Source organism: Fusarium poae, chromosome 2 (genome assembly GCF_019609905.1).
Source record: "Fusarium poae strain DAOMC 252244 chromosome 2, whole genome shotgun sequence".
NCBI classification, from domain to species: Eukaryota; Fungi; Ascomycota; class Sordariomycetes; order Hypocreales; family Nectriaceae; genus Fusarium; species Fusarium poae.
The window spans coordinates 4,846,470-4,868,650 of record NC_058400.1 but is presented as its reverse complement, the minus strand read 5'-3'; the positions used below and the strand labels follow the sequence as shown (position 1 = coordinate 4,868,650).

The following is a 22,181-nucleotide window of genomic DNA, read 5'->3' as shown; positions in this document are numbered from 1 at the left end:
TTATTGTACATGGCAATTAGTTGATAGGGGATGTCGGACAAGGGAAATTCAATTAAGAACCACTTTCTGTTTCGAAGAAAGGCAAGACAGTGACACCAAGCATATATATACATGTCTGTTATGGTTCCGATCCCGTGTGGAGCCCGGGACTACTTCCGTGCTTCCAGCATCGGGGCACTTGCCGAACTATCTCCTATTGTATCTCAACGTATATAAAGCCCTATCTTTTTATCTCTATACTTCATTGCCCTTCTTATCTCTACATATTCTCTCATCCATAAATACTATTCCACAAAGTCAAAATGTCTGGAAACCCTGTACCTCTCACTGTCATCAAGGGCGCTGGCTTTGAGCACATCCCTCTGCCCAACGGTGTCAACGCCACCACAGCTGACTTCCACACCATCCGCACAAAGACCGACTCCCCCGCTCACATCACCTCTGGCTTCTACAAGATCGAAGCCGGCCCTTCCCGTCCGGCACAGTACACCTTTGAGGAGTCAAAGTATGTCTTGAGCGGTCAGGTTGATGTTCTGGTAAGCGTTTCTCGGTCTAGGTCAACTTCACCAAATACTGACATTACTCAGGACGAGGCTACTGGCATTACTCACCACCTCACAGCTGGTGATTTTGCCTTCTTCCATGTCGGCTCCAAGGTTCAGTTCTCTACCAAGTCTCAGGGTTTCGCTTTCTACGTCGTCACTCGACCTGTTCGCGACGCTCACCCTAACTTGAAGGGTCGGGAGGAAGACACCAAGTCGCGCCTGTAAGGGTTTTATCACGAAAAGTTTAATGGGAAAATAGCTTTATGATACCCGTCTGCTATGATCAATAGACGGTAATAGATAGGAACAAATCATTCATCAGTTCATTTCAAGCACGACTCAAAATCTACTGAAAAGCTCATTTCCGGGGACCGCTACTCGCTTCCTTGGATCGTTTCTTGCAAATGTCACGTTCTTATTAGGTGTAGATCATGTCCCTGACCAACATTACCTTAATTCGAGGTCAAATTCTTTGGGACTTACTCACGATGGACAGTCGTCACTTGCACGTCAGCAAGAGTCGAGCAGCGAAACAGACGCAACAAATACAGCGAATAGCTACCACGCAGTCCATCTCCTCAAATTCCCTGTTCAAAAGCCTATTCATGGTCTTTTTATATTGGTTTGGCATCCTGTCATTGCTTACAATCTCATCCCCAAGCTTCAGCGCAAATCAACAGCCTATAAACTACAAAGACCACCGCTAGTTTCCTCTTCATAGTCTACTCTTCCAAAATGTTGGTTTGCATTGGATACGAATATTATCTCGACAGATACGAGATTTCAAACTACTGGAAGCTTACTCCAGCACTCGACATGATCTATGGTGAAGGAAAGGTAGAATGGGATATCAGGGGCCGATTGCTCAGATTTACGAGCGACACTGAAGACCTTGTTGGGCTAAGGGATATTCTCCGTATGCTAGGAGTGTTGGAAACAAAAAGGATGATCATACTAGTGGTGGTAACTGAGGATTACATACTTCAACAGAGAGCGACTCCTACATGGAAGCAACTATACCTAGACTAGTGCGTAAACTGAACCAGACACTCGATAACCATTTCGCAAGTGCAACGGAACATAGTCGATAGACAACGTTAGTATTAGATACCCGCATAGCACCAAACCTGGTCTAATCATAATTTCAGCTTATTCAAGTATGCGCCTGGTTGCTCTCACAAGCATGTGCTTTCCAGCTCCGACTTTATATAGAAACAATTCCTATCGCAGGCTAACTAACTCGACTAGCTCTCCCACGCACAGTGTAGGCAGTACTATTATCATTGGCTTCTACCGCTCTCCTTTTTGGAAAATGATAGTCTCAGCTTGTTGGCACGGTGATATTTGGGATTCCGAGTGTGTCGGGTTCATTGTTAAGTGGAGCATTTGCCGACAGTCCCGCGGATTAAAGGTGGGTGGTGTTGTGAGTACCGAGATGACACTGACGCTCAAGAAAGTCCATTAGTCTTGGTATTACAAATGCGTATGAATGAATGTTATGGAAGAGTGTTAATTGCCGAGGTAGCGTAATTGTTAGTTCTCTTGCCAAGGATTCTAGTTCCAAATGGAATGTGTATTAAATGTGTACAGTAATGCGAGGGAGGATACACAACCATGCACGGATATGCCAGGTGATATGCAGTTGGTTGAGTGTCATCACATTACAAGACAAGGTCTGAGTACTTGTTAGCTCGAGCGTCGGACCAACATGCAATTAATTCCATTCTTCAACGGAAAGGATCCTCACTCATTAATTAGATGCGCCACAAAGCTTGTTCACGCTAATGCATCTCGGCATCTTTTGACAGTCGAACCATTCCAATTCTAAAGAGCTTTAGTGATTTTCTGTCAGAATTAGGCTCAACCCGTCGCACAAACCCGTCCTGCAGTGCAGATCCCTGACTATAGCGGTGGGGTTCCATGTTTCGTGGCATCTTTTGACAAGCTGGCCCCCATTTAATCCCACTCCGAATGGGCTGGTCTCGTCGCTTAATTACCTCTTCCGAGTGGTTCGCGACATTTTCCCTCATTTTGTGTCGCGTTGGACAACTGAACATTGTGCAATGTGACGTTGCTGTACCATGTCCGGGTCATATCACCATAGCATGTGAGCCAGTAGACTAGTTAAATGCCAGGGATGGGTTTTACGACACATAATAAAGACCCTTTCAAGCCCTGGCCAATTACCCCGTATTTGCTTTTTTTGTTTCCCCTTCGCATAGCGCTTCATCGATTTCTGCATATCGTCGCTATCGAGATGACCGCCAGCAGCCCCAAGAGTCAGAGGTCGGCGCCTCGATCGCCGACTAGTCAAAGGAGTGTTCCAACTGCTACGCAAACAATTGAGGTCGATACTGAAGAAGAGGACGATGAGATTGATCCAGGACTGGGAGCCGATGCCGAAAGCTCTACGGCTTCTATCACTTCCAGCATTCTCCACTATCGCACTATCAACGGCAGAACCTACCACAGCGAAAGAGGAAATGCGGCTTACTGGTACATCTAATTAGCTAACAGAGATTTCTGAACTAATCATATTTGTAGGGGTTCAAACGATGAACGTCAAAGCGAGGCCATGGACATTGCGTAGGTTCCCTCCCTTTTACACCGACCATACGTACTCAGTATCTAATAACTACTCTAGGCACCACATGTTTACACTTGCGCAAGACGGCGAACTGCATTTAGCTCCGCTAGAAAAGGACATCCAGAAAGCTCTGGATATTGGCTGCGGAACAGGAATTTGGGCCATGTAAGCGACACCGAGAGATCTGTAATATTCAAATCTAATCAAACAGTGACTTTGCCGACAAGTTCCCCGGCTGCGAGGTCATTGGAACCGATATCTCGCCTATCCAGCCTTCCTGGGTACCACCGAATTTGAAGTTCGAAATCGAAGACTGCAATCAAGATTGGACTTTTGCTCCCGAGAGCTTCGACTACGTACACCTGCGATATCTAGTTGGATGTATCCCTGACTGGAACCAAGTAAGCAGCCCCTGTTATTTTCGCGACTCCCCATCACGATATTAACTTTAACAAGCTCCTCGAACAAGCCTACAAGGTCCTCAAGCCTGGTGGCTGGGTCGAGACCTATGAAGCCTCGCCTACTATTGAAAGCGACGATGACAGCGTGAAACTAGACTCTGCCATGGGTCAGTGGGGTCCTACTTTCATCAAGGCATCCAAGGTAATCGGTAACACGTTTACCGTTGTTGCCGACGACCTTCAGAGAAAGGGTGTTGAGAATGCTGGTTTTACTGACATTCAGCAATGGAATTCCAAGGTAATTTCCCTCCACTCTCACCTACAACATTACTCTCTCAAGCTAACATTTTTTTTCTCTCAGCTTCCCCTGAACCCCTTTCCCAAAGACCCTCATCTGAAAGAGATTGGTCAATTTGGAGAGCTCTTCAGCACACAAGACACGGAAGGCCTTGTTCTTTTCGTGGCCAACACTTTGGGTTGGACCAATGAAGAAGTGCACGTCTACATCGCCAAGTTCCGAAAAGAGATCCGGGACAGAAAGAACCACCACCCATGGATCAAGTTGAAGACCGTCTGGGCAAGAAAGCCAATGAGTGGCTGATGGCTTCTTTGAGGTTATACCGGCTATAGTGCATAGGGGCAAATATATACCACTTTGATTCAGATTTCTGCATTTGTAAAGTGAACAAAACCTCAAACCACATACAAACGCCACCGAAACAACCATGTGAACAGTTTGTTCATTTGATTGAGGATCATTAAAAGTATAAATTAAGTACAATGAAGTTTAAGAATGCCTAATACTAATTCATTTCATCCCCTGGGAGGATTTTTTTACTCGTCGCAGCGGACAAGGTAGATGTCGTCCATCATGAGATTGAAGGTGTCAGGATTGTTGTTGCAGCTAAGCTCAAACGAGAGCTCGCTGTCCTCGGAACTGGGAGAGACTTGGTAGATGCGGTTGCGGTATCCGTCACGGGCCTCAGAATCCTGGACAGGATCGAAAGACTCAACCTCGTCAGTGCCGAAGGTGACCTTGATCGAACAATCATTCTCGGAGGGGCTATCACCGGTGGCGACGTAGTAGGCGTAGCTGAGGTAGTACCTCTCGCCAACTTCGAGGCCACTGATGGTCTGACTGAAAGAGCCGCTGTCGGGTCCGGTGAACCCAACGCCGTAGGAGCCGATGGTGTGGGCCCTGGGGCCAAGTCCCTCATCATCAACAGCAACAGCACTTCCGGCAAAGGTCCATTCAGCAGCGGCGTTATCGAAGTTACCGTTCTCAACAGCGTTGCTGCCGTCGACACACTTGGTGCGAGCAGGCTCAGCGCGAGCAACGAAGGCCTGAGTGGCCTCGGAGGAAGAGGAGGTGGTGGTTTCATCAGGAGTGCTGGAGCTAGTAGCTGAGGACTCGCTGATTACAGGAGCGGAAGTAGACTCGGTACCAGCAGTTGTAGTGGTGGTAATGAGAGACTCACTTACAACAGAGGCATCGGTTGAGGTAGCAGACTCGGTAACAGAGGCATCGGTGGTAGTGGCAGACTCAGCACCAGAGGTGGCAGTAGTGGTGGCAACAGACTCACTAACGGAAGCGGAGGTTGACTCGGAGTCAGCAGGAGCAGTGGTTGTAGTTGCAGACTCATCAACAGCGATAGAGGTAGAGTCAGTGCCAGCGGGGGCGGTGGTAGACTCTGAGTCAACAGGGGCAGTAGTAGACTCTGAGTCAGCAGGGGCAGTGGTGGTAGTGGCAGATTCATCAACCGGGGCAGAAGTAGACTCGTTACCAGTAGTAGCAGTGGTAGTGGTAGCAGCCTCATCAACAACAGCGACAGAGGTAGAGTCAGTGCCAGCGGGGGCAGTAGTGGACTGAGCGTCAACAGAGGCAGTAGTAGACTCGGCGGCAACAGGGGCGGTAGTAGACTCGGCGTCAACAGGGGCAGTGGTTGTAGCAACAGAAGTGGCTTCAGTCTGCTCAGACGCGGGTGCACTAGACTGGGTACCCTGAGAGGAAGCAGTCTGGGTCTGGGTCTGGTCGGAACCAGCAGTGTTGGTGCGCGTCTCAGCATCAGAGCTCTGAGTCTGCTCTGAGGCGGCATCGCTAGTCTTTGTCTCGGCACTATCGGTCTTGGTCTCAGTAGAGTCACCGCTAGCTGTGGTAGCGTCAGAGCCCTGAGTAACAGTGGTAGGCTGAGATCCAGATCCTTGGGTCTGGGTTGTAGCATCAGAGCCTTGGCTGGCACTTGTAGGTTGGGAGCCTGAGCCCTGAGTCACGCTGGTAGTATCGGAGCCAGTACCCTGAGTAGCAGTGGTAGGTTGGGAGCCGGATCCCTGAGTCTCGGTTGTGGCGTCAGAGCCAGAGCCCTGAGTGGCACTTGTGGGTTGAGAGCCAGAGCCTTGAGTCTGGGTGGTGGCATCATTATCATTTCCAGCAGCGCTAGTGGTAGACTGGGAACCACTACCCTGGGTGGGTTGAGAGGTCTCTTCACCATCTTGGCCAGTAGTGGTGGGCTGAGCAGAGTTGTTGCCGTTTCCGCCAGCGGCAGTGGTAGTAGCCTCAGCATCCTCGGTACCAGTAGCAGCACCATCTTGAGTAGTAGCGGGAGCTTGGGTACCGACAGTGGTAGCAGGCTGGTTGGCGGGCTCACGAATCTGACCATCACCAAAGTCAAGGCGGTAGTTGTCAATATTCTCAGGAGTGACCTGGTTGGACATGAAGATGGAGTCGACGAGAACAGAAGCAGAGCCGCCATTGGTGCATGTAGTCTTGATGTTCAGCTCACCCTGAGCGGCAGGGACACTGGTGGAGACAAGGACCTGGTTGTAGCCGGGGCTAGCGCCGTTGGCAAAGATACCAGCGTCGAAGAATCGAAGATTACCGATGTATGCCTCGATACTACAGTCAGTGTCACCAGTAGGGGGGGTAGCAACACGGTAATAGAATTGAACGGTGTACTTGGTGCGAGTGTTCAGACCGGAGAGATCCTGCCCAATGGCAGCGACCTCACCAGCATCCTGACGCTTGCGAGTTCCGCCAGTAGACTGGGCCGAAAGCTGAGCACAAGCATGATCTTGACTTCCATCAGCGGTGTAGCCGTCATCTCCATTGGCCTTAACGTCGCCCTGAAGGTTGAAGACAGTGAGGTCAGTCATGCCACCACCCTTGCAGGAGTTCACAATGGGCTGGTTGGTGGGAGGCTCGGGTAGAGTGGTAGCATCAGCATCACTAGCAGAAGTCTCGGTTGTGGCGGTAGGAACCAAGGTGGCCGTGTCAGCCGTGGTAGCCAAGGTAGTTGTGTCGGCTGTGGTGGTAGGACGAGGCTTGCAGGGACCGGCAGAAGCCAGATCAGCAGCTGAAAGGGCCAAAGCCGCAAAGGCAACGAAAGATCGCATAGTGAGCGGAATGTTGGATAAAACCAAACAAAGAGAGGGGGAAACGAATGTCTGACCGAGTTGGGCGGTTGAGGGTGAGGGAAAAGTTTTGAGAAGTGCAGCTCAATCCATTCCTTTTGTACTTTGACGAAGCATCCATCATGACTTGTTTTGACTCTCTCACCCTTATCGTTGCTTTGTCTTCTTGGTGTTGTGGAAACTGAGAGGCGTTCGATAGTGTACTCTGGCGTGGCGCAGTGCCAACTACTTTGAGGGTGTTCAGCCAACGCCTCTTCGGCCGGTCTGTAGGGCTATTGGCAGTCCTAGTGTTTCGGTACCTGACTTATTGATGATTTAAATGGACCTTTAATTTGACATCGCATGTCATCAAAAAGAGAGTGAGATGAGAAGTGCACAAGAGGTTGAGAGATCGTGGCCAAAATGTCCAAGATTATCTACAGTGTAATAATCGTGAAGCGTGGAGTATCAGAGGATAGTGGTTTGATATGCCTGAAGACTATGGAGTGTTTTGTTGCAGGGATTTTCGGCAGTCAGAGAGATCTATGATACATGCTTTCCCCGTTCTCGATGGAATAATCCTTCCTTCAGCAAGTTCACGTGGCATACGAAGACTCGTGTCTTGTTGCCACGACTCAAGGCTTAGTGAGTATGATCAAATTGCTTTCCTATTCGCTCTGTCTTTTTGACTCCTAATTTCAGCCTGCACGGTTAGCCAAACAGTGACATGTCGTTCGACGGTCTCGAACCAGATCACCCACTTGAGCTATTCGATAGCGTCAACGGTAGTGTATGTCTTGTTCAGCTACCGAGTTCCTGGTACAAACTAACTGAATCGGTTAGTGGTGGAGAAATGGAGAAAATGCATAAATAGACCCTTAAAAAGGATTAATAATTAGTAATGTAGATAAAAATTGCATCATTCTTTTAATGCAACTGAAGCATATAGTAAAAATGATTGCAAGTATTGTTGTTGTGCTTTTTACGTATACGCATTACTTATATCTGTGCTTCGGTGTCCTCCGTTAAAAAGAAGTTGGCAAGAATAACAAAAACATGATGCCAGCTAATTATCGACCACGCCAGGATTCGAACCTGGAATCTCTAGAGAGTTCAGTTGCTGGAGACCGAAATCTAGCGCCTTAGCCATTAGGCCACGCGGCCGGAACCATTGATGATTGGCTCGCTTCTACGAGGTGTGTTGTTCCTGGATGCTCCGTCTGCGTTGAGTCTTTAGTCCAGGGTAGGTGGATAGCAATTGAAGAACATTGTCTCTTTCTTCATTCTGTGGCAATATAAGATGTATTCTTGCTATCTTTGTATAAATTGATTTCATATTTATGTTTACCGTGGGTTGGTCTCCTCTGGTATCATTCTTTCAAAATAAGCGGCAGTTTTTAATCACTCCAAGGTGCAAACAACTACATCCTTTCCATCAACCTTGGTCAATATTTGAGAACTTCTATCAGTCGGTCAAAATCCATCAATTTATCTCATACCTATGCCGGAAAAACTTTCACAGTTTGTACATATCAAACTGAATATATCAATGCTCGACAATTGCCGTGATACTAACATGGTCGTCGTGCCGTTCGCCGACTATACCACCGAAAGACCGACACTTAGCCGAGTCGGTCCCGCTCACTCGGACGAGACCTTCGGACTCCGACTCGGCCAGATCCGTCACCTGCTAACCAAGACATCATCGTCTTGCCGAGTAGCCTCCCTTGCTGTGGTCATATTAGCCATGAAAATACTGGTTGGTAAGTATAAATACCAAAGTCCCTGCCACTATACGGGATCTGATACCGCACAAAACCCTGGTATCTTAGTCTTACTCAGATAATCACCAACAATGTCTCGCGTCGCTTCACTATCACGACGTCATCTTTCCCATTCCCTCACGCGACACCAGCCAATATCAAAAACATACTTCTCCGCCACAATGGCACAAGCCAGCAAGGATACGTGGTCCGCAGACCAGTACTCCAAGTTTCTCAAAGATCGCACAAGACCCTCCATAGATCTCTTGGCTCACGTGCCCAACCTGTCGCCCAAGCGCGTCGTGGACATTGGTTGTGGACCTGGTAACTCGACCGCTGTGTTAGTAGAGCGATATCCCAACGCAAAGGTCTCGGGCTTTGATACATCCCCAGACATGATCAGGAAGGCCAAGGAAACCTTGCCGAACGTGGATTTTGAGGTTGCTGATCTGCAATCCTTCAAGCCTGACGCCCCTGTCGATGTGCTTTTTTCCAACGCTGTGTTTCAGTGGCTGCCCAATGGAAAACGCATCGAGATTGTTACACGACTTCTGGATCATCTCGCGCCGGGTGGAAGTCTCGCATTCCAGATCCCCTACAACCTTGATGAGCCCAGCCACGCTTCGATGCGCGAAGTGGCTGACATGCCCAACAAACCCTGGTCCGAGACACTTAAGCGCGCCAATATCTCCCGTGACCAGTTCCCTTCGCCAACAGAGATCTGGGATGGCCTTAAGCCTCTCTGTGCAGATCTTGACATCTGGCAGACGACATACATGCACGTGATGGACAATCACGAGGGCATCGTGGAATGGGTCAAAGGCACAGGTCTTCGTCCTTATGTTGACCCGCTTGACGAAAAGGCGAAAAAAGAATACATTGAGACTTATCTGGGGAAGCTGAAGAAGGCTTATAGGGCGCAGAATGATGGAAAGGTTCTTTTGCCATTTCCCAGATTGTTTGTTGTTGCGACAAAGGCATAGACTTGAATGTATTTTGCGAATGATCAAATAAAACAAAAACAATGAATTATTGCTTTATTATACAATTGAGAATGTTCATACAGTCTGGCACTTGTGTATTGTTGTGAGATGTCGCGTCGCTGTTTGAGTACGACCAAATCCTCTTAAGCGTAATATGTATCTAACGAAGCATCATGAAATTCCTGCACGTGGACCATCCGGAGTTTATCATCCTTCCCCGGTCATCTCAACCATCGCCAAGAACTAGAACACTACAGAGAAATCGAAATTGCATGGCAGAAAGAGAAGAGAGCAGTCCTGCTCTCGAGGCACATGCCTCTGATGAAGGGCCTCCTTCTAAACGACAGCGCGGCTTCATCGCGAGACAGGTAACATCTCCATAAGAATTGTCTGACTCAGTCTGACAGTATCATGTAGGCATGCGAATACTGTCGCCAAAAGAAAACAAGATGTGATGAAGATTTCCCATGTGGACTCTGCAAGTCTCTCGGTATTCAGTGCAAATTTACTCAGCGGAAAGCGACGCGGTAAGTTTATGTGTTTACTCTTCATAGAGCCGCAATACGCTAACATTAGCAGAAACGAAGCATCGCTGGGAATGATCGTTAACATTCTCCGTCGTATCGAGGGTAAAATTGACGATGGAAAAAAGCAAGACTCTTCCAATCCTCCAGAAGCTGCTCGTATCCTCTCTACAGCTCTCCGTCCCTTCAACCCAAAATCTCCCGCCAACTCAAGTGAGGTTCTCGGCGTACCTTCGTTTCTGCTTCAACGTCGCGACACAGTTGTTGAGTCTCCTTCTGCAGCAACAAACGATCCTAGCCCAGCAATATCCTTCAGCGCGCACCAAGTCCTCTTCTGGCCTGCTCTACAAGCTGCGCTCCCTGAATCTGTGAAGCTGATGTGTCAGATGAACGGCGCAGTGTATTCGACGCGCTTGGAAGCTGCGAGACCAAAACTGCCGCATGCGACGTCTGCAGATATGTCTCCTGACTGGCTTTCTAAACTGAGTATCGCAACATTGAAGGAGTTGTCTGATGTCTATTTCACAACATTCAATCTTGCAACGCCTATCTTGGACCAGAAGACATATTTTCAGCGGACACTGGGTGTAGCCATTGACGGCAACTTTGGCATTTGCATCGAAAGTTGTATAGTTCTTGTGGTTATGGCATTGGGACTGATGGGACAAAGAGCCATGCGAGAAGCGGGTTTTCTGCCGACACCTGCATCCAGTCCTTATCCCAATTTTGGCAGTGGCCAGGATGAAGAAATGCCTGGGCTAGACTTTTTCAACGAAGCAAGAAAAAGATTTGGATTTTTGATGTGTGAGCAGGATCTCCAGGCGTGCCAATTCTATCTTTTGTCGGGGTATGTTGATTCAATCCGGCCTGAATCCTCGAGACTAACGAGTGGTAGGTTGTTTTATGCAGAAGCTCTTCGACCAGTGGACTGGTGGGCAATGCTGACCAAGGCAAGTGCATGCAGTGCATACTTCTGGAACAAGTAATACAGACGCCTGGTCAGTGATGAGAATAAAGCTGATCGTGATAGTGTATCAAGAGACCGAGACGAGTGGATGCTCGATATGCAATCCCGTCTCTTCTGGATAACAAGCATGTTCGAAGCCGTCCTCTCACAAGAACTGAATCTCCCGCCCAGTAACTGCCTTCAACTAGAAGAGCATATCGCTCTGCCAAAGTTCATTTCTGCACGGGACATTGCCTCCTTTGGCTCATTCCGCTACCCTGGCGATGACCCGTTTTTCCACTATCACTTTCTATCGCAACTTGCGCATCGTCTTATTTTGACAAGAGCACGGAACAGCTTATTTCACTTCAGTAAGTACAGGGTGAAGAATGCAGAGGCATATGCTTACAGGATTAGATCCAACGGCTGATTATCCGCCTGAGCCCGTTGAGGATGAACTCATTCGTCAGCTGGAACAATGGAGAGAAAGGTTGCCGCCTATGCTGCAGTTCGACCCAAAGTCACCTTTGACGAACGCTGAATCTCCTTCTGATGCGCTAGTAACCGCTTGGTTGCATGCCCGATACTTTGTCGCAAGATATCACATCGGTCGACCTCTACTGTGAGTATACTTCCTCAATTATGCACAAATGCTGACTTGATAAGACACCGCGCTTTGGAAAGGCCATCTTCACTCACCGAAGGCCATCTTCGAAAATGCCGCGATGCCATAAGTGCCGTGTTGGCATGGTCTTCCGTCATCCAAGTTACCGACTCGATGAGAAGTTGCAACCCCCTCAAGTTTTTCGTGTGCTGCCAGTAAGATCTCCTCGTTCTGCGTTATGGAACTTTTACTTATTATTTAGAATATTCGGCCAGATCTGCGTCGTGTTCGCGTTAAGTGTATCACCGTACCCTTACATCCGTGACATCGTGTCTGATGTGGACAAGAGGTGGACCACCTTTGCTTTGGGATATCTCGAAGCATGCTCATTTTACAGTCCAGCTATTGAGCAGGACTTTAAGATTGCCAAAATTCTCTGCGAAGATATTGGGAAAAATTGAGACTATTGCGAGCTTTTACGGAGTTGTGGAGGAGTTTAGGTGCTGACAGAAACCCACACCATTTAATATGCGTCTTACGTTCAGAGGATGCTGCAAAATAACCACGTTTTCATGTTGCTAAAATGATAATTAATTTACGTCATTATCAATTTTTATTTATGGTTTCATCCGGGTTTATCGGCTCTCTGTCATTGAGTCCGAAGATCCACGGGTTTTGATACGTAGCGCCTCTGATGACGCGATGATTTCCCCAGTACAAAGTTCCAGTTTCCACTACCTATATATACTGACAAATGGATACTAATTCTCGCTTTCTACAAGAACATAACCCTACTGTTCCATTTGACTTGTTAAATACTGCAAAATGACACAAGATTCACTTGCTTTCCAATGTGCTGTTGTCACTGGCGGAGGAGGTGGTATCGGCCGTGCATTGGCTGAGTATCTTATCTCCAAGGGCAAAAAGGTTCTCATCGCTGGCCGAACAGAATCAAACCTCAAGCCAACAGCCAAGGAAATCGGTGCTGCAGGATATTACATTCTCGATACGGGTAAAACATCCGACATTCCTGCCTTTGTGAAGAAGATCACCAGCGAACACCCAGAACTCGACTGTCTGATCAACAATGCCGGTGTCCAGCGCCCCATCGAAGTCCTCAAGGATGACGATTTCCTCCAAAAGGCTGATCAGGAAATTGACATCAACATCCGTGGACCTATGCATCTCGCTCTCAACCTCATCCCTCACTTCAAAGAGAAACCCAACGCCCTGATCATGAATGTTTCAAGCGTGCTGGGTTTCATCCCCTTCTCCATCATCAATCCGGTTTACAACGGCACCAAGGCTTGGCTGCACTTCTGGTCTATGAATCTGCGCACGCAGCTAAGGGATACCAATATTCGTGTTGTTGAGCTTGCTCCGCCCATGGTTGCTACTGACTTGCACCGTGAGCGCGAAAACCCCGACGATAACAAGAAGGAGTATTCACCTCAAACATTGACAGTAGAGGAGTTTATGGATGAGATCACACCCAAGTTCGAGAGAGGCGACGAGACGATTAGTGCCGGAATGGGAGCAGACGCAATTGATAAGTGGTTTGAAACGTTTGGGGAGAAATACGAAGGGGCTGAGAAGGGATACAAGAAGTAGACGATGTATAAGGATGGACAACGGGACTAGAACATGTAGATGATAAATGTGTGTCGCATGTATACTACTCATAGGGTCGCTGGATTCATAAGACAATATACTGCTTCCGAAGCATACTACGTTCATTTCGTTACAATGCCTTAAGATCCGAAAAGCTCTTTAGTAGATGAGGTAGTTTTTATTTGCAACTATAGCATATGCTAACCTTATGATAGTTTCTTCCTTTCTCGTGGGTATCGTTATATAATTTGGCCAGATGAGATGTTGAACTGAAGAAAAAGATTAGTGAGCCATGGTAGAAAGATGTGGGAAGTGAGATATTCACCTTGGTTCGTTCACATTCCTCACGCCAACCTTTGCTCACCAGGAACATGCGCCCCAGCTTCCCTTACTGCATCTCCTTCAGTCCTTCCATTTCCATAGGTAGTCGTTTCACCGGGTAAAATCGTACCAGGTTCTCTGTTAAGACCATCATTCGGCCTCTCATGCTCTCTGTGCCCAACATGGGCGGGAGGTTCGACGCCCTTGTGCTCCCACTCACGACGCGCAATCATGTTATCAGCGCCTCTCATATCTTGCTTTCCCTTTTCGGCGATAACCTTGCTATCGGCCTCTTTGTTGAGTGTCTTGGGGTGGTTGGGATCCGTGTCAAAGGCTTGGTCAGTGGCGTTGAGGACTTCGCCTCGGAGGGCGTCGCCAGCTCCACGAATGCCTTTGAGGCCAGACTTGACATCGTCGACGAGTTTAGACATGTTGGATTGAATTTATGTGTGATATTGAGACAATTGGTTGTTTATGTGAGTGCAATGTAACTGAGGGCTTGGCTGAGGTTCACTTTATATCTTGTCGTAGCTTGATCGACATGTCGTCTTGGATGACGTAGTTAAGATGGTGACGTAGGACTAACGTGGGACTCTGGTCTACCTAGTCTAGCTAATATGAAAGTAAACCTGATGTCACCAACTGCAGACTCAAGATAGATTCCACAGATAACAAAAACTGTGACCTTTTCTCCTTCTTTATTTCATGGTAACCAAAATGGAATATACATTTGCCGAGGATTGGGACCCATGTACATGAGTTTGTAACCATCGGAAGTAGCCGAGCAAAGATCGTCTCTATCAACACCACATCTGGGATGTTTCGAGATAAAAAATAATCTACGAAACTATGTACGATTTCAGTTACCGAAGCGAATGTTTTGGTCAGCTGTTAGGCCGAGTAAGAAGGCCCAATGTTGTGCTTCTCATGCTAGCGGTACAACATCATCACGCGATCCATGTAGGAGGACTAAAAAATGCATAATTGTTTACCATCCACTTTGTGTTTGATCGTTTCTGGCCCCATACGCGGCCAATCATTATTCGTGGAGCTTTCTTTATTACCGAGCCTGGAGATTGTTACGAAAATCTGAAACTAAAAAGATGTCTGAATAATGTTTCAAAACACGACTCCAGTTTCAATATCACGAACCATTAAGACGAATTCTCCGATATTTAAACCTTTAGACTTACTCACAACCATAAATTACAGTACCCATCTTCATTCTTCTCGGAGCACACCCTTTTAATAACGCATTCCTACACTTGTGAGCCGGCCTCACTACCACTTTCACAATGAAGTTCTTCTCCATTGCTTTAATCTCACTCATTTCAGTGGCCTCAGCTGCTCCTACCCCCATTGTTCGAGGACCAGGAGGACGTCTTGTTCTTGAAGGTTCAACATGCAGTGAGGTACAAGGAAGAAGCGTGTGCCAAGATGGATTCGGTAACACATTGTAAGTTTGTTTACGCGATGTTTGTGTGAGTTCACGAGCTAATTAGGATGAGTAGTTTCGAGGACGATCCTTTCTCTTCACGACAAAAGGATGAAGAACATAGATACAACAAACAAAATCTAAGGAATGGAGGCTCATTATTATGCAGAGATGAAATAATAAAACACAATAAAAACATATACCTATATCCAACACTTATGTAACTCTATTACCGGGTGTTCCATGAGCTCAGCTATAGCTTAGCCTCTGAATCGATGTTCAACACTTTCCTTAAATCCTTGATCTCTGTATCTGGGCGATGGGACGCAGCCTTCGCGACCCTCCCACCATAAGCCCACTCCTTCCTCAAACCCGAAGGAAGACCCTCCAATGCATCGGCAATGTACCGACCAATAACGGGAAACATTTTGAACGCATGGCCAGAGTCACCCGTCGCTAAAAGTAGGCGATCGTGCTTGGGATGCCTGTCGATTAACCAGTGAGCATCTGGAGAATCAGTACACCAACAAACGCGTGCGTCGAGCAAAGGTCTATCAGAGAACTGCGGCATCAACGTCTGGATGAACTTCCTAATCGCAAGTTCGGCCTCGAGAGGGATGCCATCTTGAGGGTGATCACTGGAGTAGCGAGGAATCGAGTAATGTGTTGCCTTGCCATGTTCGTCAGTGTAAATACCTTTTCGATATTGGTAGCCGGGGTTGTTGTCGCAGATCTTGATGCGATCTGTATTTCTTGTCAGTTGACGTGCCAAAATAGAGATTCCGTTAGACTTACTAGTATCTGGATCTGGCTCAAACATGAAGCCCAGTTCATAGTTATAAATCACTGGCACTCCCCTCCACTCGGCAGCTTCCTCCTCGGTGAGTTGAATGTGAGCCAAAGTCCAGCACTTCGACCACAGCTGCTTCGACAACTCCGGAACAAGCTGGGGAGACGCAGCCCCAGTGCTCAGAATATAGTGATCAGCCTGGTGGATATGGCCAGAAGCGACTCGGACTCCAACCATAACACCAGAGGCATCCAACTCTAAACCTGTCATTGTACCTTGAGGGCCAGAGACAAATTTGGTACCCATCTTCTCTGCTTCCCCTGCCCAATGCTCAAGGGCCTTTCGAGCATGGACCCAACCACCAAAGCTATTGTAAAGACCTTTCCAGTTCTCAATACCAACTGCATTTTTAAGTTGTGGCACATGCTTTACGATTTGGTTTCCGCCCTGGATCAACTCAAGCTTGGTGGCCTTCCCCTCCCTCTTCAGATTTTCATAAGACTTTTCGAGAAACTTCTCTGCCTTTTTGTCACCCATTGTGGTAGTGATGAGTCCCTTGTGCGTGTTAGCTGCAAATCATTGAGACAGGGTCAGGTCGTTTACTACATACAGTTTCGAAGTGAATGCCTTTCCATTGAGGATCTCTCCAGGCCTCGAGGGCTTCCAATGCTAGATTAGTATATAATGGCTCGTCATATTCCGTTCGCATGATTTTGTTCAAGTCGTGGCCGGCAGAGTCTAGACTGGGCCATGGGTGACGATCAATACAAGTGACATTCGTATAGCCTCGCTTGCATAGGTGATAAGCCGTGCTAATACCAAAAGTGCCTCTTTGATACCAAGTTATCAGCCTGTAGACACTTCGTGTAATAACCAAGTTTGACACTCACGATCCAATGATGAGAATTGACGAGCCTTTGTTTAACGTGGGTATTGGTGTAGCCATGTTGGCTGGGATAACTATTGCCGCGAGAAAATACGCAAGAAATAAAATAGTATGGGCGATACTATTTTTTGTTCAAAGAAGAAGAAGAGGATTGCAATTCATGTCTTTCTGAGTGAGGGTGTCTTGGAAAGGATATGGATTCTGAGCATCGCCTGGACCTTCCTTCAAAACATTACCCCGCAGAGCTATCTACACTGGAAGTAGAAATTTAGTAAGCTTTAATTGATAATCGAACCACAAACTACCTTAGTCTTGGTACTAAGGTAGGTACTGTAGGCAGCTGATACTTGGAAACAAAATTTACATTGGCGAATTAAAACGATGCTTTAATTATTCCATCGCTTGGACCTTCTCCTTGGTACTATCTGATAAGAAACCTTAAAGTTGTGGCAGAATCTGGGTATCATGCTGTAACTAAACCAAATTTGGACTTGTGATAAAGGCATAACGAGGCATCATGAGGATGGCCACAATTTCGTGCCAAGCAGACGGTATCAAGTACTGGTCGAGACAAATGTCCTTAAAAATCGCGAGCAGGTGCCGCATTTGGCATAAGAAGCCGTCGGAACCTCAATTGGCCCATAGGAGGAGGTCAGAGCACAATTATGCACGGAACAATGATGTCAGAAGATGAATGCTAGACCACTACATAACAAGATTCAGGCTGAGGCCTGCCGACGTGGCAGCTGGTGGCACAATGAGGCCATCCCCACTGAGTCAGGCCGCGTCACAGAAATTCAGAGCCCGACGACATGGATCAGACTTGGAATAACATCGCGAATCATTCGCGAATCGAAGCAAATCGAACGCAACGTAAGATTCTGTGGGAGAATGTATTTCCCCAGAGGCCCGCTCCCAAGCAGAACGCGGAGACTATTGGACCAGTAAAGTAAGGCACTGTTTTATACACGTAACTGTGCATACATATACATGCATATTGGGCTCTGCAAGCCTCACTTTCTGGCCAAGGCCTGTGTTATAAATCCTTAATTCTTCCCCCGTATCGTCTCTGATAACATCAAACCTCTTACCAGTTTAGACAATTCTAGCCATGTCTGCACAAACTGCTGGTGAGGAATTGTTTCCCGCTTTGGAATCTCTGTCAAGAGTAATTGCACCTCACTTCAAGACTATCATCTTCATTGCCCTTGTATTTAACCAGACACCGATTTTTCCCGATGTACAAAGCCTGATTATATCCCAATTGTCCAATCCACTTGTCCTCATCGTTGCACTATACTTTGGTGCTATCTGGTCATTGCCAAATGGCCAAGAGAACAATGACAGCACATGGTCTTCACTGCTGGGACCGTTCTATGCTTTAAAGACTGTCTCTACTAGTGTTGGGACTTATCTGAAAGGTGGGATTGATTCATACCCAAAAGTATTAGTTACTGACCTTCAACTATCCAGTTGGCTCGTTACTTGCCCTGGCTTATCATCTGTCCGTATACTACAACGTCTCCCTTCCTCTCGAACCATGGGAACAATATCTGTTCATCGCCATCTCTATTGTCACATCCATCTTTGCGTACCTCTTTGCCCCCATCAGTAAGATCTATGGGCCTCTTCGGTTCTGCTACCTTGAACATGCCCAAACATATTGGCTCCTCCTCAACTGGTGGTCCCTCACAGCTGTTCTTCCCTTCTTTTCGCCGTCACTGCTCCCCATTGTTATTTTCGGCCTAATTAGCGTGACTGTCGGCACATGGGTGCACATGTACTCGTCGTACCGCGAAAAGGTCCGCACTATCACATGGACAGTCTCCGAGAACGCCGCTAGAGCTAAGGCGGCGGCTGAGGAAGCCCGTGACTCCGGTATCATAGCGCGGAAGTACGAAGAACAAATGATCAATGCTGCAGCTGAAGCAAGACGTGATGCGGTACATGCCAACTCTGTTAAAATCTCCGACTTTTACGATTGCGCTGCTCGAGCTTGGGCTGCGCTTGGAGAAGCTACTGCCCCAGCTGAGGACGCCATCATTAAAGCACGAAGAGTTATTGATGCAGCCGTCGCTTGCGAAGATGCTGAGAAGCCGGATGACAAGAAGAAGGCCGAAAATGAACGACTTGCCACTTACCTTCGACAATCTGCCGAGAATGCCCATGATAGAGCGAGGGAGATGGTGGGCTTTCTCCGAGCCGCACAAGCTTCAGTCAGAGGATCTGAAAATGCCGCACGACAAGAAGCAGCAGCGCGCCATAGCGCCGAGTACATCGCCGAGATGGCCTCCAATACATCAAAGTCCTTGAGTGATACCGTCGCCGGAATCCAGGATGCGGAGCGTAGAGCATCTTGGGCTGGTGGCGCCGCTTCGCGACGAGCTGAAGAAGCGGTCTCGATGGCTACCAATGGAGAGATTGAAGAGGCCAAGAAGGCTGTTGCTGCTTCGGAAGCTGCCTACCAAGTGGCTGAGGAGTCGGCCAAGGTGGTTCGTGAAGGGTTGGATGCTGCGCAGAGAGTTCTGCAGGAGTGGCTTCAGAGTAGTAGGAAGGGTCTATAGTTGTTCTTTGTCTTCAAATATATATGCATAAAAAGATATGGATGGATAACTGTTTGGTAAGGCAATAGACTTCCTCATTCTAATTCCAATGCTAGCTATTTCGCAACTTGGATACGTTGCGTAGGCTAAAGTTACCCTCGGTAGTCCTGCAGTATAACATATTTAGCAATGCTTGATATATGTACAGTGGCACATGTTATTCTATCGGAATAGGAAGAGCAATTGTAAAGCCTAACGAAACGAGAGACGTTGCCGACAACTATGCCCTAAGTCTCAAGTGTTATTTTGAGTTTGTTCTGTGTCGACGTCGACCAGAAAACATAGTCAGTCGGACGAAAAAGGAATGTGTATGTTATGTAAGGCTGGTCCTTGTCATACTTTGAGGAGGTTGGAACTTTTGGTGTAGCTCTCGGAAACATTGCATGTGAGGATGGGCTCTAAGAGGAACAAGGTCAAGTTGGGCCGCAGCCATGCATTTGCTTATCGATAGGGAAAATCACTGGTTGCCGATTGGCAATTCGGTTGAGGAGCCGAATGTGGTTACAGCGATGGAGAAATCCTTCCGGTGACGTCGATTAATCCTGTCGTATTAATGGAGACTGTATCAAAAACTGATGATAAGAGATCGAGGTATTTGTTGGCAACAATATTATGGACCTTTGGCTTGAAAAAGGGCCGATCACATTTGGGATCTGACAATGACTATGATGATGCGAAGGGAATCAATATTTATGATTTGACATGTGAGAAGAAGTTGAGGGGCTGATCCTAGGGTTTCCTAACTCTAAAATTATCTATCCTGATATAGGTAATTCAGTTCGTGCCGGTTGTATAAATATTTAAACCCTGTTCCATGACATCCTAGGAAACTACCTTCCGCAATAAGTTCAACAACGAGATAACCTTGAATCGGATCTTATCGATCTGACTTAGTTCCATGCAAGAAACTTTTCTTGCAACTTTATCCATGACACTAAGAGATGCAGTACCTGAAAAGAGAGGCGATGGAAATGGCTAAGCCTACTACTTCTCGGATAACTTTCCTGCAATACCGCTTCTAAGCTTAACCTTTTCAAACACAAAGCTTCATTCTACTTTGTCTTGATTGGCAAATAAAGCGGTTTCGAAATAAATCCCGCCGGTAAAACAACGGTGAGCTTGGACATAATGTTCCCTGTTTCTCATCATCACAAGTACGTTTAGTTCATCAACCTGAGACGAGGTCCGGGCCATTCACTGATCAATGACCAAAATCGTTTGACGCACTAGGTCTGACAGATATGAACGTGACGTTAATGGTCGTCATTTAGAAAGGCCTTGTTTCTTGTATATTCTTGTTTCTCTTATACAGCAAAGTTGAAAGTATTTGTTTGTGTGACTTCCCAAGTTTCTTTCACCCAATATACTCAGTGTTTCAACCTCAAAATGTCTACTACCAGCAGTATTGTTCCAACATTTTATGTTGAGGGAGTAACAAAACCTTCAAGAGTTCGACGCAACAATTTTACATGGCGTGTTGAACAAGACATCTCAGACATATTCGCCGCCCTCGACGAGCTGAGCTTGGATCTCGATCCTTTCAACTGTCACAAACCAGCAAAAGAATACTACTACGACAGCAAACCACTGCCCCCTCTGCCAGCATTACCAAGTTCCACATGCTTTGACTCAACAAGAAGCGACACTTCTTCAACTTCCTCGGCTTCCTTCATCTTCGCGTCTGCACGAGAATACAAACAAATAAAAGCTTACGATAAGAGTTTGAGGCCACAAGACATTGTTAGAGAGACGGTTCAACAAAAGGTCCACAGCTGGCTCTCACAACTTCCTTTCCGACCAGAAGTAGCCGAGTTATATCGAAAGCAGGCCATGCACAGCTGGAAGAAACGGCCTACCAAACACAAGCGGCATCAGAAGTCAGAACCTCTCATAATTATCAGTAGTCCTCGAATGTCTGATGACACCACCATCGCCGCAACAGACGACAGCAAAACACAAAACGAAGATACGGACAGCATTAAAGCGTTAGGAAAGCGTCATATTGGGCACAACCGACAAAATTCTCTCGATAGTTATCATTCAGCATTGTTACACATGCAGAAACCGTTTGATGACTACTACCCAACGCTACGACGAAAATATCCTAGAGGATTGGAGGACGAGGCTCGTTTGGGGATAGGAGTTGCTTTCGTGACAGCAAAAGGTGAGGCTTGATACGCCTGGCCGGGTTGAAATATCTCTTGGCACATATTGAGCGACATTGGGCACGGATACCCATTTACTTTTTTCTAACATCAATGCGACAATTCTTATGTTTTTTATCTAGATCGTCAATGAGATTTTGTTTCGGGGCTGTTGCCGTGGATTAAAGCACTGTTGTTTCTGTTATGCCCCCAGTCATGCTGCAAACCACTACATCCATTATAAACCTGATACACGACTCGCGACCGGAAAATTCCATTGGCACAATTTTGGTAGCGGAATGAACATTTACGGAAGGCCACAGGGGGCAGTGTCCCAAAAGTGCGTCATAAGTCACGTGACGGCAAAAATCAATGCAATCACACCTCCCGTACAGACCCGTTTAAAGAATATACCTACTATAAGGTCTATAATTGATAGCGCTGTAGCTGCTGAATGCGCTGTAATTAATAGTGCTAAGTGCGCTATAATTAATAGTGCTAAGTGCGCTGTAATTGATAGTGCTAAGTGCGCTATAATTAATAGTGCTAAGTGCGCTGTAATTAATAGTGCTAAGTGCGCTGTAATTGATAGTGCTATAGCTGCTGAATGCGCTATAATTAATAGTGCTAAGTGCGCTGTAATTAATAGTG

The 22,181-nt window shown here is 47.0% G+C and overlaps 10 protein-coding genes and 1 non-coding gene across 11 annotated transcripts; 7 read left to right on the top strand and 4 right to left on the bottom strand.

Moving 5' to 3' along the window:
• Positions 1-302: 302 nt before the first annotated feature.
• FPOAC1_005544 (uncharacterized protein) lies at positions 303-770 on the top strand (the record flags this gene model as incomplete). The annotated part of the gene is made up of 2 exons (XM_044850069.1): positions 303-536; positions 588-770. 2 exons carry the CDS (start codon positions 303-305, stop codon positions 768-770), a joined length of 417 nt encoding a protein of 138 aa, XP_044708779.1.
• Positions 771-1,280: 510 nt separating this feature from the next.
• Positions 1,281-4,134, top strand: FPOAC1_005543 (uncharacterized protein; the record flags this gene model as incomplete). Its single annotated transcript, XM_044850068.1, has 7 exons — positions 1,281-1,461; positions 2,768-3,041; positions 3,090-3,131; positions 3,190-3,297; positions 3,344-3,533; positions 3,589-3,831; positions 3,895-4,134. The coding sequence occupies 7 exons, from the start codon at positions 1,281-1,283 to the stop codon at positions 4,132-4,134; spliced, it is 1,278 nt and encodes a 425-aa protein (XP_044708778.1).
• Positions 4,135-4,367: 233 nt separating this feature from the next.
• Positions 4,368-6,923, bottom strand: FPOAC1_005542 (uncharacterized protein; the record flags this gene model as incomplete). Its single annotated transcript, XM_044850067.1, has 1 exon — positions 4,368-6,923. One exon carries the CDS (start codon positions 6,921-6,923, stop codon positions 4,368-4,370), a length of 2,556 nt encoding a protein of 851 aa, XP_044708777.1.
• A 1,071-nt stretch (positions 6,924-7,994) lies between these two features.
• Positions 7,995-8,084, bottom strand: FPOAC1_005541. The gene has a single exon. It is a non-coding gene; the product is annotated as a tRNA-Arg (tRNA).
• Positions 8,085-8,775: 691 nt separating this feature from the next.
• Positions 8,776-9,666, top strand: FPOAC1_005540 (uncharacterized protein; the record flags this gene model as incomplete). The annotated part of the gene is made up of 1 exon (XM_044850066.1): positions 8,776-9,666. One exon carries the CDS (start codon positions 8,776-8,778, stop codon positions 9,664-9,666), a length of 891 nt encoding a protein of 296 aa, XP_044708776.1.
• A 173-nt stretch (positions 9,667-9,839) lies between these two features.
• Positions 9,840-12,201, top strand: FPOAC1_005539 (uncharacterized protein; the record flags this gene model as incomplete). Its single annotated transcript, XM_044850065.1, has 8 exons — positions 9,840-10,034; positions 10,084-10,193; positions 10,246-11,037; positions 11,086-11,172; positions 11,221-11,507; positions 11,554-11,758; positions 11,803-11,955; positions 12,003-12,201. The coding sequence occupies 8 exons, from the start codon at positions 9,840-9,842 to the stop codon at positions 12,199-12,201; spliced, it is 2,028 nt and encodes a 675-aa protein (XP_044708775.1).
• A 364-nt stretch (positions 12,202-12,565) lies between these two features.
• On the top strand, positions 12,566-13,351 carry FPOAC1_005538 (uncharacterized protein; the record flags this gene model as incomplete). Its single annotated transcript, XM_044850064.1, has 1 exon — positions 12,566-13,351. One exon carries the CDS (start codon positions 12,566-12,568, stop codon positions 13,349-13,351), a length of 786 nt encoding a protein of 261 aa, XP_044708774.1.
• A 344-nt stretch (positions 13,352-13,695) lies between these two features.
• FPOAC1_005537 (uncharacterized protein) lies at positions 13,696-14,103 on the bottom strand (the record flags this gene model as incomplete). The annotated part of the gene is made up of 2 exons (XM_044850063.1): positions 13,696-13,742; positions 13,803-14,103. The coding sequence occupies 2 exons, from the start codon at positions 14,101-14,103 to the stop codon at positions 13,696-13,698; spliced, it is 348 nt and encodes a 115-aa protein (XP_044708773.1).
• Positions 14,104-15,360: 1,257 nt separating this feature from the next.
• FPOAC1_005536 (uncharacterized protein) lies at positions 15,361-16,606 on the bottom strand (the record flags this gene model as incomplete). Its single annotated transcript, XM_044850062.1, has 3 exons — positions 15,361-15,851; positions 15,903-16,452; positions 16,508-16,606. 3 exons carry the CDS (start codon positions 16,604-16,606, stop codon positions 15,361-15,363), a joined length of 1,140 nt encoding a protein of 379 aa, XP_044708772.1.
• Positions 16,607-17,473: 867 nt separating this feature from the next.
• On the top strand, positions 17,474-19,347 carry FPOAC1_005535 (uncharacterized protein; the record flags this gene model as incomplete). Its single annotated transcript, XM_044850061.1, has 3 exons — positions 17,474-17,656; positions 17,883-18,204; positions 18,257-19,347. The coding sequence occupies 3 exons, from the start codon at positions 17,474-17,476 to the stop codon at positions 19,345-19,347; spliced, it is 1,596 nt and encodes a 531-aa protein (XP_044708771.1).
• A 1,425-nt stretch (positions 19,348-20,772) lies between these two features.
• FPOAC1_005534 (uncharacterized protein) lies at positions 20,773-21,561 on the top strand (the record flags this gene model as incomplete). The annotated part of the gene is made up of 1 exon (XM_044850060.1): positions 20,773-21,561. The coding sequence occupies one exon, from the start codon at positions 20,773-20,775 to the stop codon at positions 21,559-21,561; it is 789 nt and encodes a 262-aa protein (XP_044708770.1).
• Positions 21,562-22,181: the final 620 nt, after the last annotated feature.